Source organism: Paroedura picta, chromosome 1 (assembly GCF_049243985.1).
Source record: "Paroedura picta isolate Pp20150507F chromosome 1, Ppicta_v3.0, whole genome shotgun sequence".
Classification (NCBI taxonomy): Eukaryota; Metazoa; Chordata; class Lepidosauria; order Squamata; family Gekkonidae; genus Paroedura; species Paroedura picta.
In genome coordinates this window covers 161,896,824-161,915,015 of record NC_135369.1, presented here as the reverse complement: position 1 = coordinate 161,915,015, position 18,192 = coordinate 161,896,824, and the positions used below count along the sequence as shown (strand labels likewise).

General features: G+C 44.5%; 1 protein-coding gene across 2 annotated transcripts in view; it reads right to left on the bottom strand.

Annotated features, from left to right (window-relative positions):
• Nucleotides 1-15,953, bottom strand: part of ASAP2 (ArfGAP with SH3 domain, ankyrin repeat and PH domain 2) — a 121,069-nt gene extending 105,116 nt beyond the window's left edge. Inside the window, exon 1 of one of the 2 annotated variants that reach the window (XM_077310424.1) lies at nt 15,564-15,953. In XM_077310424.1, coding sequence (XP_077166539.1) covers nt 15,564-15,689 — 126 coding nt within the window. In that variant the 5' untranslated portion in view covers nt 15,690-15,953. The remainder of the gene's footprint in view (nt 1-15,563) is intronic. The other variant, XM_077310416.1, reaches the window with a different exon arrangement.
• Between the last annotated feature and the right edge of the window lie 2,239 nt (nt 15,954-18,192).

Sequence of the window (18,192 nt, the reverse complement as noted above, 5' to 3'; positions counted from 1 at the left end):
TTCACCCCAGAAACAGACTGGGAACCAGTAAAGAGGTTTTTAGCTACAAGATCATAGCCCTAGAACCGGCTTTCTCAGCCAGGGTTTCATGAAATCCTGGGGTTTGTCGATAGCCCTGAAAGGTTTTCCTGAATGGGTGGGAACGAATTCATTTTTGATATATTTTTTTAAATGTGTTAAACATTTATCATGTGATATGACCATATGTGACCCAACTACCCCTTCCAAAGTGGCCAGTGATAGGCCTGGAGCGGGTGGGAAGGGGAAGGGCCCCACGTAGCCATGTACACTGCTATATTTCCTAACAATATTCCACATGACTGTGCCACTTGGACTGAATGTTTAAGGTCAATTTTATACAGATTAAAGGGACAGAAGAACACTATATGTTGTTATCTATAGAAGGCTTGTTGAAGACTTGCAAAAGCAAAATAAATTTAAAACTCTGTTTCCAGTGAAAGGTGGGCAATAAAGGCTATTAAACAAACAAGCAAATAAATTCTTTACATAATGCATGTTGGGTTACAGGAAACAAAGCTGGGAGCTGTTTTTTCCTTAGGAAATTTCCATTCTTCTGCCTTTGTTAAAATGGTAATCCTGCCTGATTGATAGGGATTAAAATGATTAGCAAATGTATGTTGCTTCCTAAACGGCTTTCCTTAAAATAGATTTCACCAAGACTATATTTTTTTTAAAGAAAAGAAGCCTTCACTGAAAATGAACCACAGCAAATAAAGCACACTAGAAGTTCACTTGGTTTTCACGCTTTCTTCTTTTCCTCTGTGTCTTTTAAAATATATAACAAAAGCTTTTGAGGAATGCTCAACTAATTTGTTCCACTATAATCTCTTCAGCTGTTTTGAGGTAGACACATACATACTTAACATAATGCCTAGACAAAATTATAGACTTCCAGCTGAAAAAAATACAGTGATAATCTACCCTTTACTCTAGTGCAAAAAAAGGGGGGTGTCTCTGCACAGCAGGTGGTTTTATGCAGCACACTGCAATTCCTAGACAATGCAGAGGATTAAAGAACCAAGTCACAGGCTATTCCCTAATTTCTAGCTTTTGTTGCTTTAAAGTCAGATGCTAACATTGAGGATGCAGCTGTAGAAACTGCCATTAAAGAAACACGACTGCTAAGAAGAACAGCTGTAAGTTTTGCACAAGTACACTATACACCACTTGTAAATCTTGGGGGGAAATTAAAATTGCTAGCCAGCTGTTAAAAATATGTGTATGGGGAGGGGGATTACCAGAGGACCAAACCCATGACAACAACAAAGAATCTAATAGCCACTGACTGGTTTCTTCTCCATTATTTAAATCAGTGACTCTCCGAGAAATTCCTGCCTGCAGCTTATGAATTCTTAACACAGATTCCCTTAAACTATTTAACAATCACACACTCAGTGAATAGATGTTCGCCCTCTTGCCCATATGGCCTTACAAACCAGCCAACTTATGGAATTCGTCCGGATTTCTCCTTGCATCATCTTCAGCATGCACCAGCTTTTCAGAAAATTTGCAGTAGAACATAGGACAAAATCAGCTAGAGGAAAAATCCATTTATGTAGCCATGCATCGATTTTGTTTTCCTGTAGTAAACTTATTAGCAAAAGCTTATGGCACGGTTCTACACCTCAACAAACCAACACAGTGTGTAGTAAAGATACACGCTTCACTACACAGTTTGTAAACCTGTGTTGATCTCACAATGCTTCAGTGCAGCTGGTTCATGGGTTACAGCCAGACTACATATCAGACGTATATGACTAATACATAATACATGAAGGATCGTCACCCACATATATTTGCTGTACACAACACTCAGACATATGCATATCCTTTGCACACAGCCTTGCTCCCATGATCAGGAAGGCTTTTGCCAATCACCAGAACAGAGCAGATGAATTTTGTTCTGCTTACTTACGAGTTTGGCACACTTGGGGGTAAGCAGGGGCTGTATATACACTGAAATGTATGTACAGGGCTAATGTGACAGCATTCTAATAGATTCAGGTAGGTAGCCGTGTTGGTTTAAAGCATCAGAACAAAGTTTGGGGCCAGTGGCACCTTTAAGACTAACAAAGTTTTATTCACGGTGTTCACTTGTTAAAGGCATTCCGGTAAACTATCTTTGCAAACCCACTAGTTCTGCATTACTCCGGGTCATCCAAAATACTTATGGATATTCAAGGAAGTGAAAATATCATACAACAACCTAGTTATGCTCTTAAAGGACACATCCATGAATTAAAACACATTTCAAGCTGCAAGGCTGTTGTGCACACAGTAGCCTTGATACTGAATGGTTCATATGTTCCTCCCATCATTAAAACACCAACTTGGATCCACAGAGCAGTGAACAAGCAGTTTATCGAACAAATCTTTGCAGATTCCATCTTTCCATTCACTCAGCCAAAAAAGCCACCCCTGCAGGGATGTGCTTTGTGTTCAAAACACACTTTTGTTTTTCTGTACACAAACAGCTACTTTTGAAGACGCTTCTGTTATTTTTATTTTTCCTTGTTTCTGTGGTAGAGAAGAATGCAGTTCTACATATTTGCATCTCGAAAGCAAACAAACCGCCCAAAAATCAGAATCAGCTTCAAATTTTCCTTTTGTAAACTGGAAACCTTGTGGTTTGTTTGCTTTTTTACAAATCGGCAAATAATTAGTTCTGAATTTGCTGCTTTTATGCTGCAACAGATAGGTTCATTTATTCTAGGAATCCCAATCCTCAGGATGGCTCAAATATGCAAACCATGGGCCTCATTTTGTCCCCTTTTATCAGTGATCTCCATGGTCACCAGCGGAACAGGAAAGAACATTCACCCTTTAATCCTTGGGTTCTGCTCCTGAAAGGTCCATGAAATTCAAAGGAAGATCACCAGAGTGAAAGCCCTGGATTAAACAAATCCTAACACGGAGAGAGCTGGAGGAATCCGCTCATCCTCCCTGCTTTCCATTTGTACCTCAGCAGACACCAAATGGCTTGGTGGTAGGGAACGTATATGCAATGCCTCTGCCATGCACCAGACATGGCCTGCTGAAATGTAAAGTGGTTAGCTCAGCACCTCTGCATTTTTGTACCTGCTCTGTGGCAGTGTTGGCAACAAAGTTAGCTTTCTACCCTGTCTTTGCACAGTCTTTCAGGTGCACTGTTCTGGAGAGCAAAGGAAGCTGCTTCATCTGGGCTCCCTGACCACATTTATTTATTTATTTATTTATTTATCTATCTATTTATCTATTTATCTATCTATCTATCTATCTATCTATCTATCTATCTATCTATCTATCTATTTATTTATTTGTATGCCGCCGCTCTCAAATGTCTCGCGGTGGTTTACAGAAATTCATAAGAACAATACAATCCCATAAAACCCATTAAAACATAATTAAAACACAATATCACAATGGCAGATAATAAATATATAACCCACTCCCCTACCCCCATCCAGCAAAGGTCTATTACTCTCTATCTGGGAGCAGGGACTTGGTTGGTTTCGACTAGAGATCCTCAGCTGACAACGCCAGAAGCCGCCCTGGCCTCTACCATATGCCTGGCTTAAGAGCTCCATCTTGCAGGCCCTGCGGAAAGCTGACAATTCCTGCAGGGCTTGTAGCTCTTCCGGGAGCTCATTTGAAATGTTTAGCACCTTACTGTGACATTTTTTGGCTAAGTGAAATTGCTATTATGAGACTCCACAAATTCAACAGTCTTTCTCAACTCTACCAGTAAGAAACTCCTGAAACAATCTTCAGGCTTTGAGAAACCCAGAAGTGGCGTGATCATGCAGAACATGGTCAGGAAGCATAGCCCTGTAAATGCCCACCCAGGGCCCCTCCCTGGCCATTGGGGGGAGGGGCAGATTGACCCTGGCTATATACAGTCATATCACCTGATAAATGTTGGCCTATTGGCCAATCAAGACCATAGAATGGTGCTCTGCTTTAGATGCTCAGATGCATCACATATGAATATCTATATGCCACTGAGACAGGTCACCCAGGAAGCTGAAGCAAGGTGCAGATTACCCTGGCTTGACTACTTCTTGCATCCAACAGCTTCAGGTGAGAAAGTGAATGTTCTAAACCAGTGCTTCAAAATAGTAATGGGTTAGATATGGGCCAATACATGGAGGCTAAAACAAGGCATTTGGCCGAGACCAGACGTAATCAATCAGCGACCAAGGGCCCCTGCTCCCCCCCCCCTCAGAATCCCATCAATAAGCCCTGGACCTGTTTGTATTACTATATTGTTTACTGTTATACAGTGTTGTTATTTGGTTACAATTATTAGTTATCAGTTATACATGTTCTACAGACTGTTTTATGTATTGTTTTCTGTTATAATGTAAACCGCCCTGAGCCTCCGGGGAGGGCGGTATAGAAGTATGATAAATAAATAAATAAATGAATAAATAAATAAATAAATAAATAAATAAATAAATAAATAAATAAAACAGAGTTTCTGTTTATCAATAACTCAGCCAAGCAGAGAAGTCTGCTTGTCCTAGTCTAGACAGGGCTGCACCCTAAAGCTGACTTTCTCAACTTTTTTACACATGAGAAACCCCAGAAACATTTGTCACACTTTGAGAAACCTCAAAAGTGCTGCGATTAGGTAGAATATGGTTGGGAAGCATAGCCGAGTACACGCCCACCCAGGGCCCCTCCCCTTTGCACCCCCTCGAGGCCCATTACTGGCCATTTTGGGAGGGAGGGCAAATCAACATGACCACATTGGATCATATCACCTGATAAATGTTTAACACATTTTAAAAATTATAAAAAATTAACTCCTACCCATTCAGGAAAGCCTTCCATGGCCTTCAAGAAACCCTAGTTGAGAAAGATTTCCAAGTACATATGGAAGCCCAGATTTCCCCTGAGGTTTACAGTGCCTTTAGTCAGCTTCAATCAAACCCACTCACTGAAACACCTCCTTTACAGGCAGCTTCACCTGACCCATTAGCTGAGGATCATGCTAGAATGGTGGCTATTACTTTGACAGCCCTAAATAAAATGGGACCCCAGCACTTATGGGGTAGGTCTTTAAAGTGCCGTCAGGCGGCAGCTGACTTATGGCAACCCCAGCAAGAGGCTTTCAAGAGAAGGGAGAAGCAGAGGTTGGTTTGTCATAGCCTTCCTTGGGAGAGTTTTCCTTGGTGGTCTCCCTTCCAAGTATGGACCCTGCTTAGCTTCTGAGATCTGAAGAGTTAGAACTAAACCATGCTGTCTTCCCTCCTCACCTCACATATAAGCTTGTATGAGAACTGATGTTGTCTCTGAATATCTTTCCTTAGAACAGTGGTCCGCAACCTTTGTTAGGCTGCGGACCGCTGCGACGGGGTGCGGGGAGAGGGCGACCTGGGGCCCCGCGTGTGCGCGGCAGCCCCAGCGCAAACGCGCATGCGCGGACTTGCCGTGCGTGCGTGTTTGTGCCCCCGGACGCAAACGCGCATGGGCGGCAAGTCTGCGCGTGCGTGTTTGCGCCGCCGGCATGCCGGCGGCTGGTGCTCCCTCTCCCCACCCCTCCAGGCCGCAAGGAAATCGGCTGCCGAAGTGGCCAATTAGCTTGTGGCCCGGCAAGCTTCTCTTCCTGCCCCCTCCCAAAGCAACAGGCTTGCCGGGCAACAAGCTGATCGGCCGCTTCGGTGGCTGATTTGCTCGCAGCCTGGCGAGCTTCTCGCTGTGGGGGGGACGGGAAGAGGGAGCCCGGCACCGGGCCCGGGGGTTGGGGACCACTGCCTTAGAATATTTCCAATGCTGAAGAGAGATATGTCCACAACGGAAAAGAGCTTTCTGTATCACAGTGTTTCGATGCTTTGTCTGCCCTTTACACTACTATTACATTAATTAAGTTATATTGCTATCCTGTCTTTTAATGGGTGTTTAATTTCTTTATGCTGCTAATTGTCTTTTAAGATAGCTGTGGTTAATGGGTATCTTATTTCTTCTTTGTTTTCAATGTTTATTGCAGCATTTTTATTTAAGAGTTATTTTGATTTCAGTTGCGGTTAGTTGCCTCGGGAATCAAAATGACAGAGAGTGAGGAATACAAATATAGTTTAAATAAATAATGTAGAATGACACCATCTAAGCAAAACTCATTGCAATCTCTTCTCAGGCTTATACAAATATTCTTTGGATCGAGGAGTTAATCCAAAAATGCAGGAGCCAGGAGCATCATCCACTCACCTAATGACACCATCAGGCCACACCCAACATGGTACTGATTTAAAAAACAGTGCGCTGGCTTTGTTTTTTGACTGCATTATCTCTAGAAAGCGTAGGTTTAACATTCTCAAAAACTCCAGTTTGCAATGTCTTAAAATCAGAGTTGGGATGCTCAAATGCCACAAACTGGCCAGATTTATTTAACCAAGTGACCTCTGGCACAAAGACTCCAGGGAGCCAAGCAGAGGCCAATGGTCTCCGGATTTATGTTGTGCAGATAAGGTTTGGCCATCAAACCTTGAGAAGATTCATGCCCAAATCTTCTTCAAAGGTGAAATGGGCAAGGTTTGACTTCCAAGGGTCTCTGACAAATTTCTACTGCAGACCATCAACCACAATGGCTAGAAAAAGCACCCATGTTCCATTAAGAATGGATCCAAATGTGACAAAGTGTGCTGCCAAATCTATGGTAGGCAAGTCCCATTGCCTGTTCCCTGACTTCCCACATCTTAGGAGCCCTGTGCACATGTTACCCTATCCCCCTCTCCATTGGAAGAGGGAGAAGCTTTTGCCCAAGCAAAGCCCAGAGCTTCAACAGCAGATGGAGCAAGAATCAGTAGATGGTGGCCCCAGAAATGCCCCAGGCTACATCAAGGACAGGTTGTTGTTAGGTGCGAAGTCGTGTACAACCCATCGTGACCCCATGGACAATGATCCTCCAGGCCTTCTTGTCCTCTACCATTCCCCGGAGTCCATTTAAGTTTGCACCTACAGTGACTCCATTCATTCTCTGTTGTCCCCTTCTTCTTTTGCCCTCAATCACTCCCAGCATTAGGGTTTTCTCCAGGGAGTCCTTCCTTCTCATGAGGTGGCCAAAGTATTTGAGTTTCATCTTCAGGATCTGGCCTTCTAAGGAGTAGTCTGGGCTGATCTCCTCTAGGACTGACCGGTTTGTTCGCCTTGCAGTCCAAGGGACTCGCAAGAGTCTTCTCTAGCACCAGTCATATTCGACCCCCACTTCTGGGCCTGTGCCCAAGATGCTATGATTTCAGGAAAAAAATCACAGCCTCCCAGTTGAAGCCAGAGCTTTGCACTTGGACCGTCCTGTATTTAATATGGATCCTCCACTTAATTTATCCCTTCAAATCATAGGCCAAAAATTATAGACCACTGTCCAACATTTCACACAATCAAATGGTCTATTAGAATACATTATCACATCTGCTATTGCTCTAGCCAAAATACAACTTCTTTTCATGGCGACTTTAGTACAAAGGCAGGCAGGAAGGGAGTCAAGGTCATGCTGTTTTTCACCTGTTTTAATCTGTGATGAGCCTTTGGACAGAATGGCCTCGCAGTGAGTTCTCTCATCCCACTAATTGGCAAGGAATTTCACCACACATCAACTACAGATGTGGTAAAATGGCTGTTCGTGTGCGTGTGTGTGTGTATATATGGTCTTGATGAGGTTGGGAGTACAAGGTACCAGCTGCTTGTTTTGACTGTGGTACTTCCTGCCCTTCTCCAGACCAATGTTTTAATAGTTCTCTTTATGCCTTTAAATATATTTTAATTATGGTTTTAATTGTTTTAATGACATGTTGTCCTTTTGGTTAGTTTCAAAGCATGCTTCCATTGTGTATGTTTTAATTACTTAGCTGCCTTGATGGTCCTTGTGAGGACAGAAAGGCAGGACGTAGATTTTGTAAAATAAATAAATAAATGAGCATTGCTTATGCTGAATTCCAAGAAATAAATTCATCAAGTGCTAATGTACATGCACAGCCTGGAGCATGCGATACATCTTTTGTGTGGCAGCCATGTACCATAACAGCAGTCGCAAGAAAAGGCTCTTCTAAGTTCAGAAAAAAGCAAACTACTCCACTCTTGCACCAGGAGGTACTGATGGGCTGAAACAAAAGAAATCATTGACCTGTTTTCTATCTTTCCCTACAGTAAAGGTAAAGGTATCCCCCTGTACGAGCACCAAGTCATGACTGACCCTTGGGGTGACGCCCTCTAGCGTTTTCATGGCAGACTCAATACGGGGTGGTTTGCCAGTGCCTTCCCCAGTCATTACCGTTTACCCCCCAGCAAGCTGGGTACTCATTTACCGACCTCGGAAGGATGGAAGGCTGAGTCAACCTTGAGCCAACTTCTGGGATTGAACTCCCAACCTCATGGGCAGAGTTTCAGACTGCATGTCTGCTGCCTTACCACTCTGCGCCATAAGAGGCTCTACCCTTCCCTACAGTACGAGGTCCAAAATTCCCCACTAATAGCATGTAGGCTATCTCATGGCCTGATATTATGTCACTTTCTAATTAGTCAGAATCCTTTATATATTAAGACCTAAATATTTCTAATAAAATCTTCCCTCCTTATGACCACTAACAAAAAATACGTTTTAAAATGGCTCTACTTATTGGTAATGTGGTTTACCCCACTAAACTTCCCAAACTGAAGTCATGGACTTGGCTTCATGTATGTCATGATTTTTACAAAAAGCTACATGATCCACAGAAGTGGATCATGATTCTTGAAGGGACACAGGAATAAAATATACAAAGAATAACACATTTACAAATAAGATATAGTTAGTTGCTTGTGTACTGAAAAATACATTCTGTTTCTGGAAGGAGCATTTCCCGCCTCCCGTTTTCTGCAGTCTCCCATGTCACCCGAAAAACTAAGAGCTGGAGACCAGTGGGAGTAGTATGGAATTCAATGCATCAAACTGTCTCTTGAGTGTGGATCCCACTTGTATGTCACTGAAAGTGTTTCCTGCATGCATAAGGACACTTGAGGATCCAACCCAAGTTCTTTAAAAAACTCTTAGCGAATTCTGAAACCCACTCCCTCCTGGTTTTTATTAACTGAAAAAGTGAAATGGTTTTATGTCAACCTGGAAAAGAGCATCCCAAACCACTTCAAACATGGAATTTAATTATTTTAATATTCTAGGTTTAAAAATGAATTCAAACTTCTAGGTGCCAACCTTGTGCAGAATTGAAAAACAAATATCCCTATATACCAGCCTAGTGATGCAAAATTTGCATAGATACTAACAAATAAGTTTCAGGGTGCATTTTTGTAAAGTGTAATGCTATTAAGTGGTCCTGGGATACCTAAAGGCCTAGATCAGCATGGAAAGGCTAAATATTTCTCTCAGCCCAACTAAGTTTAATTCTGGGTGTGAGTTTTTGTTGGCCTTCAAGGTGCCACTGGAACCATACTTTGTTCTGCTGATTCAGACCAACACAACTCCCCGCCTGAATCTATTTCTCTCAGAGAAACTTGATGAGCAGGTTTTATTTCATGCTCAGGTCCAACTGATCATCACTTCTTGGATTATAAAGGAATCTTCCCCAGGTCAAATTCACTGCTCTCTGTTACTCACTTGCCCAAACAACCTAGATTTGCTTTTCTATACTCATCCCTTGAATGGCACACTACTCTGCGTGCTGCTCAACTGGCACCATCATCGGAATAAGGTGTGTTTAGTATAGCAGAACCTGTTTTGGTCCATGGGACAGGAGAATTGAGATTTTTTTTCACATTTCTCTGTGCTCTATTTCATAGATACAGCCTAGATTCTCATATTTTTCTAGTGACTACAGAAAAAGAATTATGTGTTTTATACGATCATGTTTCCTATATTAAGTAACTCCAAATGTTATGTTTTGCTACAATCTGGTACATGGAACCTATCCCAGTCATAGTAGTTTCAGAAACCTTGATCCTCTGTAATGTCCAGATCCAAGCACCTGTACAAAATGATGTTTCTTTCCTTCCTGCAAAAAGAGATTTTCAACTGGGATTAAGTGAAATGTGGTTTACAACTCTATGTTGTAGGAAGGAAACAAACACCAGTTTACCCAGTGTTTGCATTCAGCAATTACTTCTTTCAATGGAGCATTCAACCACCATTTAACCATCTAACTGCCTTGAGTCATCTCAGCAGCACATAAATACTTAAAATCAATCAATCACACTAAACTGGAGTTGGCTTCTGAAATCAGGACTCCTTCAATGGCAATTTGTAATTTTATGGTGAAGGGAGAGGGCACATGGGAGCACGGGGACAAACCGTATTTGTACCCAAATGCAGCCTAGATATGCAATATACACTCATAGCCTCTGGGGAGAGCAGGATAGATGGATGGATGGATGGATGGATGGATGGATGGATGGATGGATGGATGGATGGATGGTGGGTGGGTATTGATTAATTGATTTTTATACCGCTGCTCTTCCAATGGACTCATGGCAGTTTACACAAGATAAAAATAGTAAAAAATACAATAAATCCCCATAAAACACCCCTAACGAAAAATAGACAAAATAGATGGCAACCTCTTACTCAACCTTCTCTAGTACCCATCCCCCGCCCCTCCTTCAGCCAGAGGGAAAAGCCTTCTTCCGCTGGGAGCGAGGAGCCAGATCTCATAGGCATCTGTCAAGGGGTATACTCCTGAATACCCAACCACAAAAGTATGGTTCTGAAAGAGAGTCTTGCATATTTCTGTAAGAGTCTCCATCTCCCAAATATCCTCAGTGATTGTCGCCGTCAACTTGTACCAATGTCAACATTTAATACCCATTCCAGCAGTGGATTTTTGCTAATTCCCTGCATGTTCTAAGAAAAACAGAATGTGGACAGCAAAACAAAAAGGGTTTTAGTTTAATGATTTCTGTACCTGCTCACACAACAGCAGATGGACAGCAGAAGGCAACTGCTCCAGCAATTTTTAAAAAGTGGTAAGGCAGAAACTATAATAATCTAAAGTCCTCAACACAGAACTAATCACAAGATGGTCCCGAATCTCCTTCATGGGCTTCTTTAGTGTCATTAATATGAGAAATCCACTAAGCCGGCAGCCTGCAAACTCGTTTACCACCACCTTTTGACAACTAGACCTTTAGTCTGAAAACATGTACCTAAGCAGGTTTCCATTATTTAAAATGAGTCATCGTTTGCCATAGTGGAGTGACTATTTTACTTACTGAAAGTGCACTTCCTGGAGTTTCCACAATTTGCATATGAAACAAAACACAACATTCACCAGATTTATTTTCTGCAAACGTCCGTCCAACACGCTTGTAAAAATTGTTCAAAATCAGACCAATATCATTTCCACCGCTGTTTTATTTCCTCTCAGGATTTAGGAAGCTGGTGAGCTGCTCCTTATCGTAGCATCATGTACAGACTTGAAAAACCAGGCAGGTTACTAAATGTGGTTAGCTCTGCAAAAGCTGTGAACTGCAACACTACACAGCAGAGGCCAAAGGTTGACACTCTGAAAGCAAAAGCTATTTAGGCACTCTGGAATAAAAGCGCTCAGTTTAATTAAATCATTGCCGCAGCTCAATGTGACCAATTCAGAACCACTGAAGTTGTGCCAGATTTGCCATAGAAATTAATACTGGCAGATGAGCAGAGCTACTGGCAACACGGCCTTAATTAATGCAGTTTTGCATAATTCTATGCACTCTTAGTGAATAATTCTTGACAGAGCTGTAAAATATTACTTTTATTAGCATCATTCCCTAATACAAAGCATAATGAACAAGTCTGAGATAAATGAAAATTAATTATTTTTGCATCAAGAATCTCTATTTACGGCATTTTAAAATTTTTATCCTTTCTCCAAAAAGTTCAGGGCAGCATACGTTGCCTTGAGCCCTTCTTCCATTTTATCCTCACAACAATTGCATGAAATACAGAATAATTAGAATCATAGAATCATAGAATCATAGAGTTGGAAGGGGCCATACAGGCCATCTAGTCCAACCCCCTGCTCAACACAGGATCAGCCCAGAGCATCCTAAAGCATCCAAGAAAAGTGTGCATCCAACCTTTGCTTGAAGACTGCCAGTGAGGGGGAGCTCACCACCTCCTTAGGCAGCCTATTCCACTGCTGAACTACTCTGACTGTGAAAATTTTTTTTCCTGATATCTAGCCTATATCGTTGTACTTAAAGTTTAAACCCATTACTGCGTGTCCTTTCCTCTGCAGCCAACCGGAACAGCATCCTGCCCTCCTCCAAGTGACAACCTTTCAAATACTTAAAGAGGGCTATCATGTCCCCTCTCAACCTCCTTTTCTCCAGGCTGAACATTCCCAAGTCCCTCAACCTATCTTCATAGGGCTTGGTCCCAGCTTCCAGAATAATTGGCCCGGCAGCCAGTTTTATGGCCAATATGGATTTCAACCTGGATCCCCCTTGGCCTAGCCCAGCATTGGGTCTCAATAATTGGTTCAATATCCAGTAGTGAAAATATCTCTGGTTAGTTTGTGCTGCTTTGACTTCTATGTATGATCTGCAACAAATGTTGGCAAATTTAAAGTGCCATTAGAATCACATTAGAAGGGACCTCCAGGGTCATCAACCCCCTGCACAATGCAGGAAATTCACAACTATCTGCCCACCCAGAGTGTGGCCAATTCCACGTCCAGATGATGCTGCTTCCCCCAAACCAGAATCCCTGGCCAGCCTGGCCTGGAAGAAATTTGCCTCCCGATCCCAAGTGTTGATTGGCATTTATCTGGGCCTGCAAAAAGGGGTGACAGGAGCCAAGCACGGACACAATCCCTTCTGCCATCCCACTCACAATCTGCCTAAATTCACATTATAAGCATTGTAATATACCCTTCTAAATCCACTGAAAGCAACAGGCTTAGAAGGCTGCAACTGTGCTTAGATGGCATCATCATCATCATAAGTAATAATCAAGCATTTTCTATTTTTAAAATTAGTTTTCCCAGTTATTATAGCAACATGCTTTCAGAATCCTGTTTAGTAAAATCCTTCCTCGCTTGAAAACTCACATTTATCACCACCAGAGAACTGTGAATAACACTCATTCACAAATCAGGATATTCTGGTGCCTGAGTCATTAAGATTTTTTAAAAAGGGACATTTCATGATCATAAGACATGAAGTGACAATCTGAATGCACTTTTTCTTTTACCTTTTAATCTTCCGCCCTTGGTGGCTTAAGATCATGTTTTCGATTTGCTCCCCTAAATCATAAGCATTTAATCTTTTAAAATTAAAAATAATCATTCTCCGTAAACCCAGAACATATCAGTAATATCAGAGGGATTTCTCCTTCTGCTGTATAGAGAAGCAGAGAGTATGGATTAACATATAAAGCGTTACTTATAGGGTTCGGAAATGGAAGATCCTGTGTTAGGACAGTGGAAACAAATCAATTCTCTCTGGATCCCTTCCAATCCTGCAATTTAAAGCTCGTGGAAAAAAGTACCATTTAATCACTGGTTCAGACCAGGATTAGACAACAAATGGACCATAGGTTGCATTAGGCCCCCATAACCCATCCCCATGGCGAAGCACCTCCCCACCAACAGGCCTGTGTGGAAGAGATGGATGGAATTCACAGGGGAAGAGGCTGGCACTTCAGAGGCTATTCACAAGCCACAGGTTGCTAACTTCTACCCTAAGCACAAATGATCACACCAAGTTTTCAACTAATCGCACAATTCACAGAAATGCCACATTTCCTTGTAAGGATCTGCTTTGCATTTCCATAGATTCTGAGAATATACTAATAAAGGTTTTAAGAGGCATAAACAAAGCACAGTAGTTCAAAAGCAAAACAGAATGTATATGTGGGGGGAGGAAGAGAATTACTGCAACCACAAAAAAAGAATAAACCTTCAGATTAAAAAAAAAGAAAGTGAATATGAATTGAAGTATTCAAAAAAGTGGCAAAGGAAACCTTCTAAGCCTGCTTTACAATGCAGTAAAAAGTAGATTGACCATGACTTTGTACAGTAACTATGTTAACAGTTGTTATGATGGAGGCTCAGAGATGCTGCAGTTCTAATAAAAATGCAGCCGGTATACAGATCACATGTGTCAAATGAGAGGCGTTTAAACCCTGTTTGGACATGCCCCCAAATCTGCCCCATGGCAGTGAAGAGGGAAAGGGATCCATATTTTTCCCATCCTTTTCATTGGGTGAGGGGGAATCTGCCATCGGTATTGAATTTAGAGTTTACAGATCAGATTTTGTACTTTGCAAATCCCTATGAAATAATGTGAAGAATGCCCAACTAGAATTAACAATCCTCTCTGCCTTAACAAAGCATGGAGATGAACAAAAGCAGAGTTCTAACCCTGCAAAAATGCCTTCTGCCTGTAAAGCACTAGACATAAGGGGAAGCATGCAAAAAAATTTTTGCTTCTTTTGTGTGAAGGGATCCTGACTGGAATTCTCACATGCCAGAGACTGCTAATAACTTACAGAGGACAAGGGAGTAAAGTATGTAGAGTCAACAAAAGGAAGGTCCCCGCTGAGCAGATGTGGTCAAGCAAGTCTCACAACCTGGCCAGGAACTAGTTCCTTTGTTTTGGAAATGGGGTTTGGGAAGCAACACAGGATGGAAACCGCGGTTGGGTCTATAAGACCATGAGAGGGGTGTGTGTGTGTGAACATTTATCATAAATGCAGCAGCCATAGTCACATCTAAGCATCCCTCACAAATTGCTTGGTCCCCTGTAACAGGGGTAGTCAAAGTGTGGTCCTCCAGATGTCCATGGACTACAATTCCCATGAGCCCCTGCCAGCAAATGGGAATTGTAGTCCATGGACATCTGGAGGACCACAGGTTGACTATCCTTGCCCTGGAAGCCTCTGTCCCCAGACACAGGGGAAAACTTCACAGCCTGCTCCTAAGCATATTTACACCCAAGTACGTCCACGGGTGTTCAATGGGGCTGACTCCCAAGGTGCCATCCTGGGCATACTTTCTAGTGGCCCTGAAGGCAGCAGGGCTGGCTTCCCAGTAAGCAGCGCTGCCCAGCTCCCCAATCCTATTGTGCCCTGCTCTGCAACACAGAATCCGGGCAGGGGAAGGGAAAGAGGCTACCTTGATGGTAGCCTGGTCAATCCTCCCTGCACTCCCCCCTCCAGCCCCTCAAAAGACAGGCATTCTCCTCTAGTGCTGTGAAGAGGCAGGCCGGAGCCAGGCCGACCACCCCAATGGGGGTGCCAAATACAGGTGGCCGCCCCACTCCACTCCAAGGCGGCCAAGCCCTTTGTGGCAGCACCGCCTGGCCCTGGGGGTGGCCGAGGCACTCAGGTAGAAATCTGCGCCAACGCCGCCCCCTCCCCCGATTAAGAGCCCCGAGGCGGGCCAAGGTGGAGAGAGGAGGCTGCGGTTGCCAAGCGAGGCGCAGCCCCCCAGGTGGGCGGGCACGGCGCCCCTTTTGTGCCCGACGGAGGCGCGGGAGGGGAGCCGGGCAGGGCGCCCTCCATTCTTCCCTCCAAGCGGAAGGGACGGGGGCAGGAGGCGGCCAGGCCAGGCCGGGCTGTGGCCGTGCGGGCTGCTCTCCGCGCTCACCTCCTCGATGGCGGCCACGGTGTTCCGGCACTGCGCCAGCCGGGTGGTGAAGTTGGAGGCGGTGGGCGACTTGTAATCCTCATTGGTCTCGGACACGAATTCCGACACGGAGATCTGGTCCGGCATGGCGGGGAGGGGAGGAGGGAAGGGAGGAAGGCAAGGACGGGAGACCGGCGGCGGCACGGCTCCAGCCGAGGGAAAGGGACGCGGCGGAGCGGGAGGCGGCGGCGGCGGCGGCGCAAAGAGGGCAGCCTTCCCCGCCTCACATCGCGCGGCACCCCGGCGGCCGCTGCAGCGCTCGCTCCTGGCGGGAGACGCGGGGCTGGGGGGCGGGGAGGACGGGAGCGCCGCTAGGAGGAAAGCCCTGCGTCTGTGGGGGGGGGGGGGAGGGCGGGAAAGCAGGCGAGACCCAGACGCGCCGCCCGCCCCTCGCCTCGCCTCGCCTCGCCTGCACACGGAGGACGGACCCGAAGCACACTCCTCCCCTTCGGTAAAGCGCGGGGGGAGCGAGCCGCCGAGCACGCCCATCCGGACGCGCAAGGAGGCCGAGGCGCAGGACACACCTCCCCGCGCACAGCCGTCGGGGGGAGCAGGACCCGGCCTCGCGCGCCTCTCCCGGCTCTCCGCAGCAAGGGCGCGCGCGTGTGGAGGGGGAGAGATGCAGCACCGGAGCCCGGGGCCCCTTCATGGGTTCTGCCTCGGCTTCCTCGGGGGCAAGGGAGCGGGCAGGCGCGCACTCCTCCCTGCGATTCTGAAGGGGGCTGAGGCTGACAGGAACCTTCTGGGGTGTCCCTGGACTTCGGTTTAAAGGACTAACATGGCTGCCTCCCTGGAATGATCCATCAAGCGACACAAACACGCGGGGAAGTGCGCGTGCACACGAAAGCTCACACCTTGAGTAATACTTGGTTGGGCCCCAAGGGGCCCCTGGACTCCAAATTTGTTCCCACAGTATTTACTAGAAGATTTCTTTGCCGCCTTCCGAAGACCTGTTCAGGGCGACGTACATTTACCAAATTGCAGACCGTCGTCGAATTGCAGACAATTAAAAATAAGGTGACCAGATTGTCCCACTTTTGGAGGGACATCTGGGGGCACCTGGCAAATTGTACTTATGTTGCAAGTAAAAAATGTATATTACAATACTATTTTTGCATTCTATGAAAATTTTGGTTGATCCATATAGACTAAATTCTTAATCAAGAAAGCCCCCAGTCAATGGTGTCCCACTTTACCAATGTTAAAATCTGGTCACCTTAATTAAAAATAAAGCAACATGAAATAAAGTAACATTAACAAACTATTTATGTATTTTGTTACATTTCTGTACTATCCTCCCTTGCAGCTCCCGGTAAGGTAAAGGTATCCCCTGTGCAAGCACCGGGTCATGTCTGACCCTTGGGGTGATGCCCTCTAGACTCAATACGGGGTGGTTTGCCAGTGCCTTCCCCAGTCATTACCGTTTTAACCCCCAGCAAGCAAGCTGGGTACTCATTTTACCAACCTCCGAAGGATGGAAGGCTGAGTCAACCTCAAGCCGGCTGCTGGGATTGAACTCCCAGCCTCATGAGCAGAGCTTCAAACAGCATGTCTGCTGCTTTACCACTCTGCGCCACAAGAGGCAGCTCCTGGTAGTTTAAGTAAAAGTTTATAGCTCACAAGTCATTGTGATGCTGATACATTTTGTTAACACTTCACAAGTCATTGTGATGCTGATACATTTTGTTAACACTTCACAATTTAATTTGTGTACAGGAGAGGGAAAGATCCCCATGAGTCTTCCTTCATATTTGGAGACAGCCTTGCAAATCTCACTTCTTGGGGCTTGCTTCGCACAACTCCTGTTTTTACATTAAAAATCATCGAGTCTGGTATACGCATACACCGGACTTTGTTACATGTGATGCCACAAAACTTGTAGCTGTTTCATGAGGGTGACAACATCCAAGGATGGCTTGTAGGTGTGAATGGGTTGTCACTAGTGTCAGGAACCACAGTGTCTTTCAGTGCAGTCCATGCACAGATTCAGTTATGAGGCACGAAGAGGAAACACATCAAATGATGTATGTGCGTGTATGAGTCAGAACAGACTCCATTAAAAGGCAATTTTTGCAATGAGAAGAGATATCACTTATATTTGTTCATACATGCTCCTCCCTACTTTTGCAATAAACTCCAGGGAGGGCGGTATATAAATAAATAAATAAACAAACAAATAACTAAATAAAAATACCCATTCACACATGCAACTCTCTACTCTGTGTTACAATAAACAAGTGATGAACATGCGATTACAAGAAGCTATTCCACTAACACAGAAACAAACTGGCAGAAAAACCCTCAGAGACTGGGAGCCAGATGAGCAGAAATCCTTTGCTTGTTTACTCATATTTGCTGATGCATCACTTTGGAGTGTCAGTTCAAAGATTCTTGTCCTAAGAAGGTACAAAGTCTATGGGAAAGGCAGTTCCCGGAAGGTATTTCTGCAGACAAGAGGAAGGAATCAGTGAAGGTGGTCTTTCCTTGGTCCAGCACCCAGGCTGGAGGGTGAGTGTACGGAGGGAAAACCTACTCACACATGTCCAAAAGCTGCTTTACCATGATAAAGTCTCACACTGCTGTAGCGTGG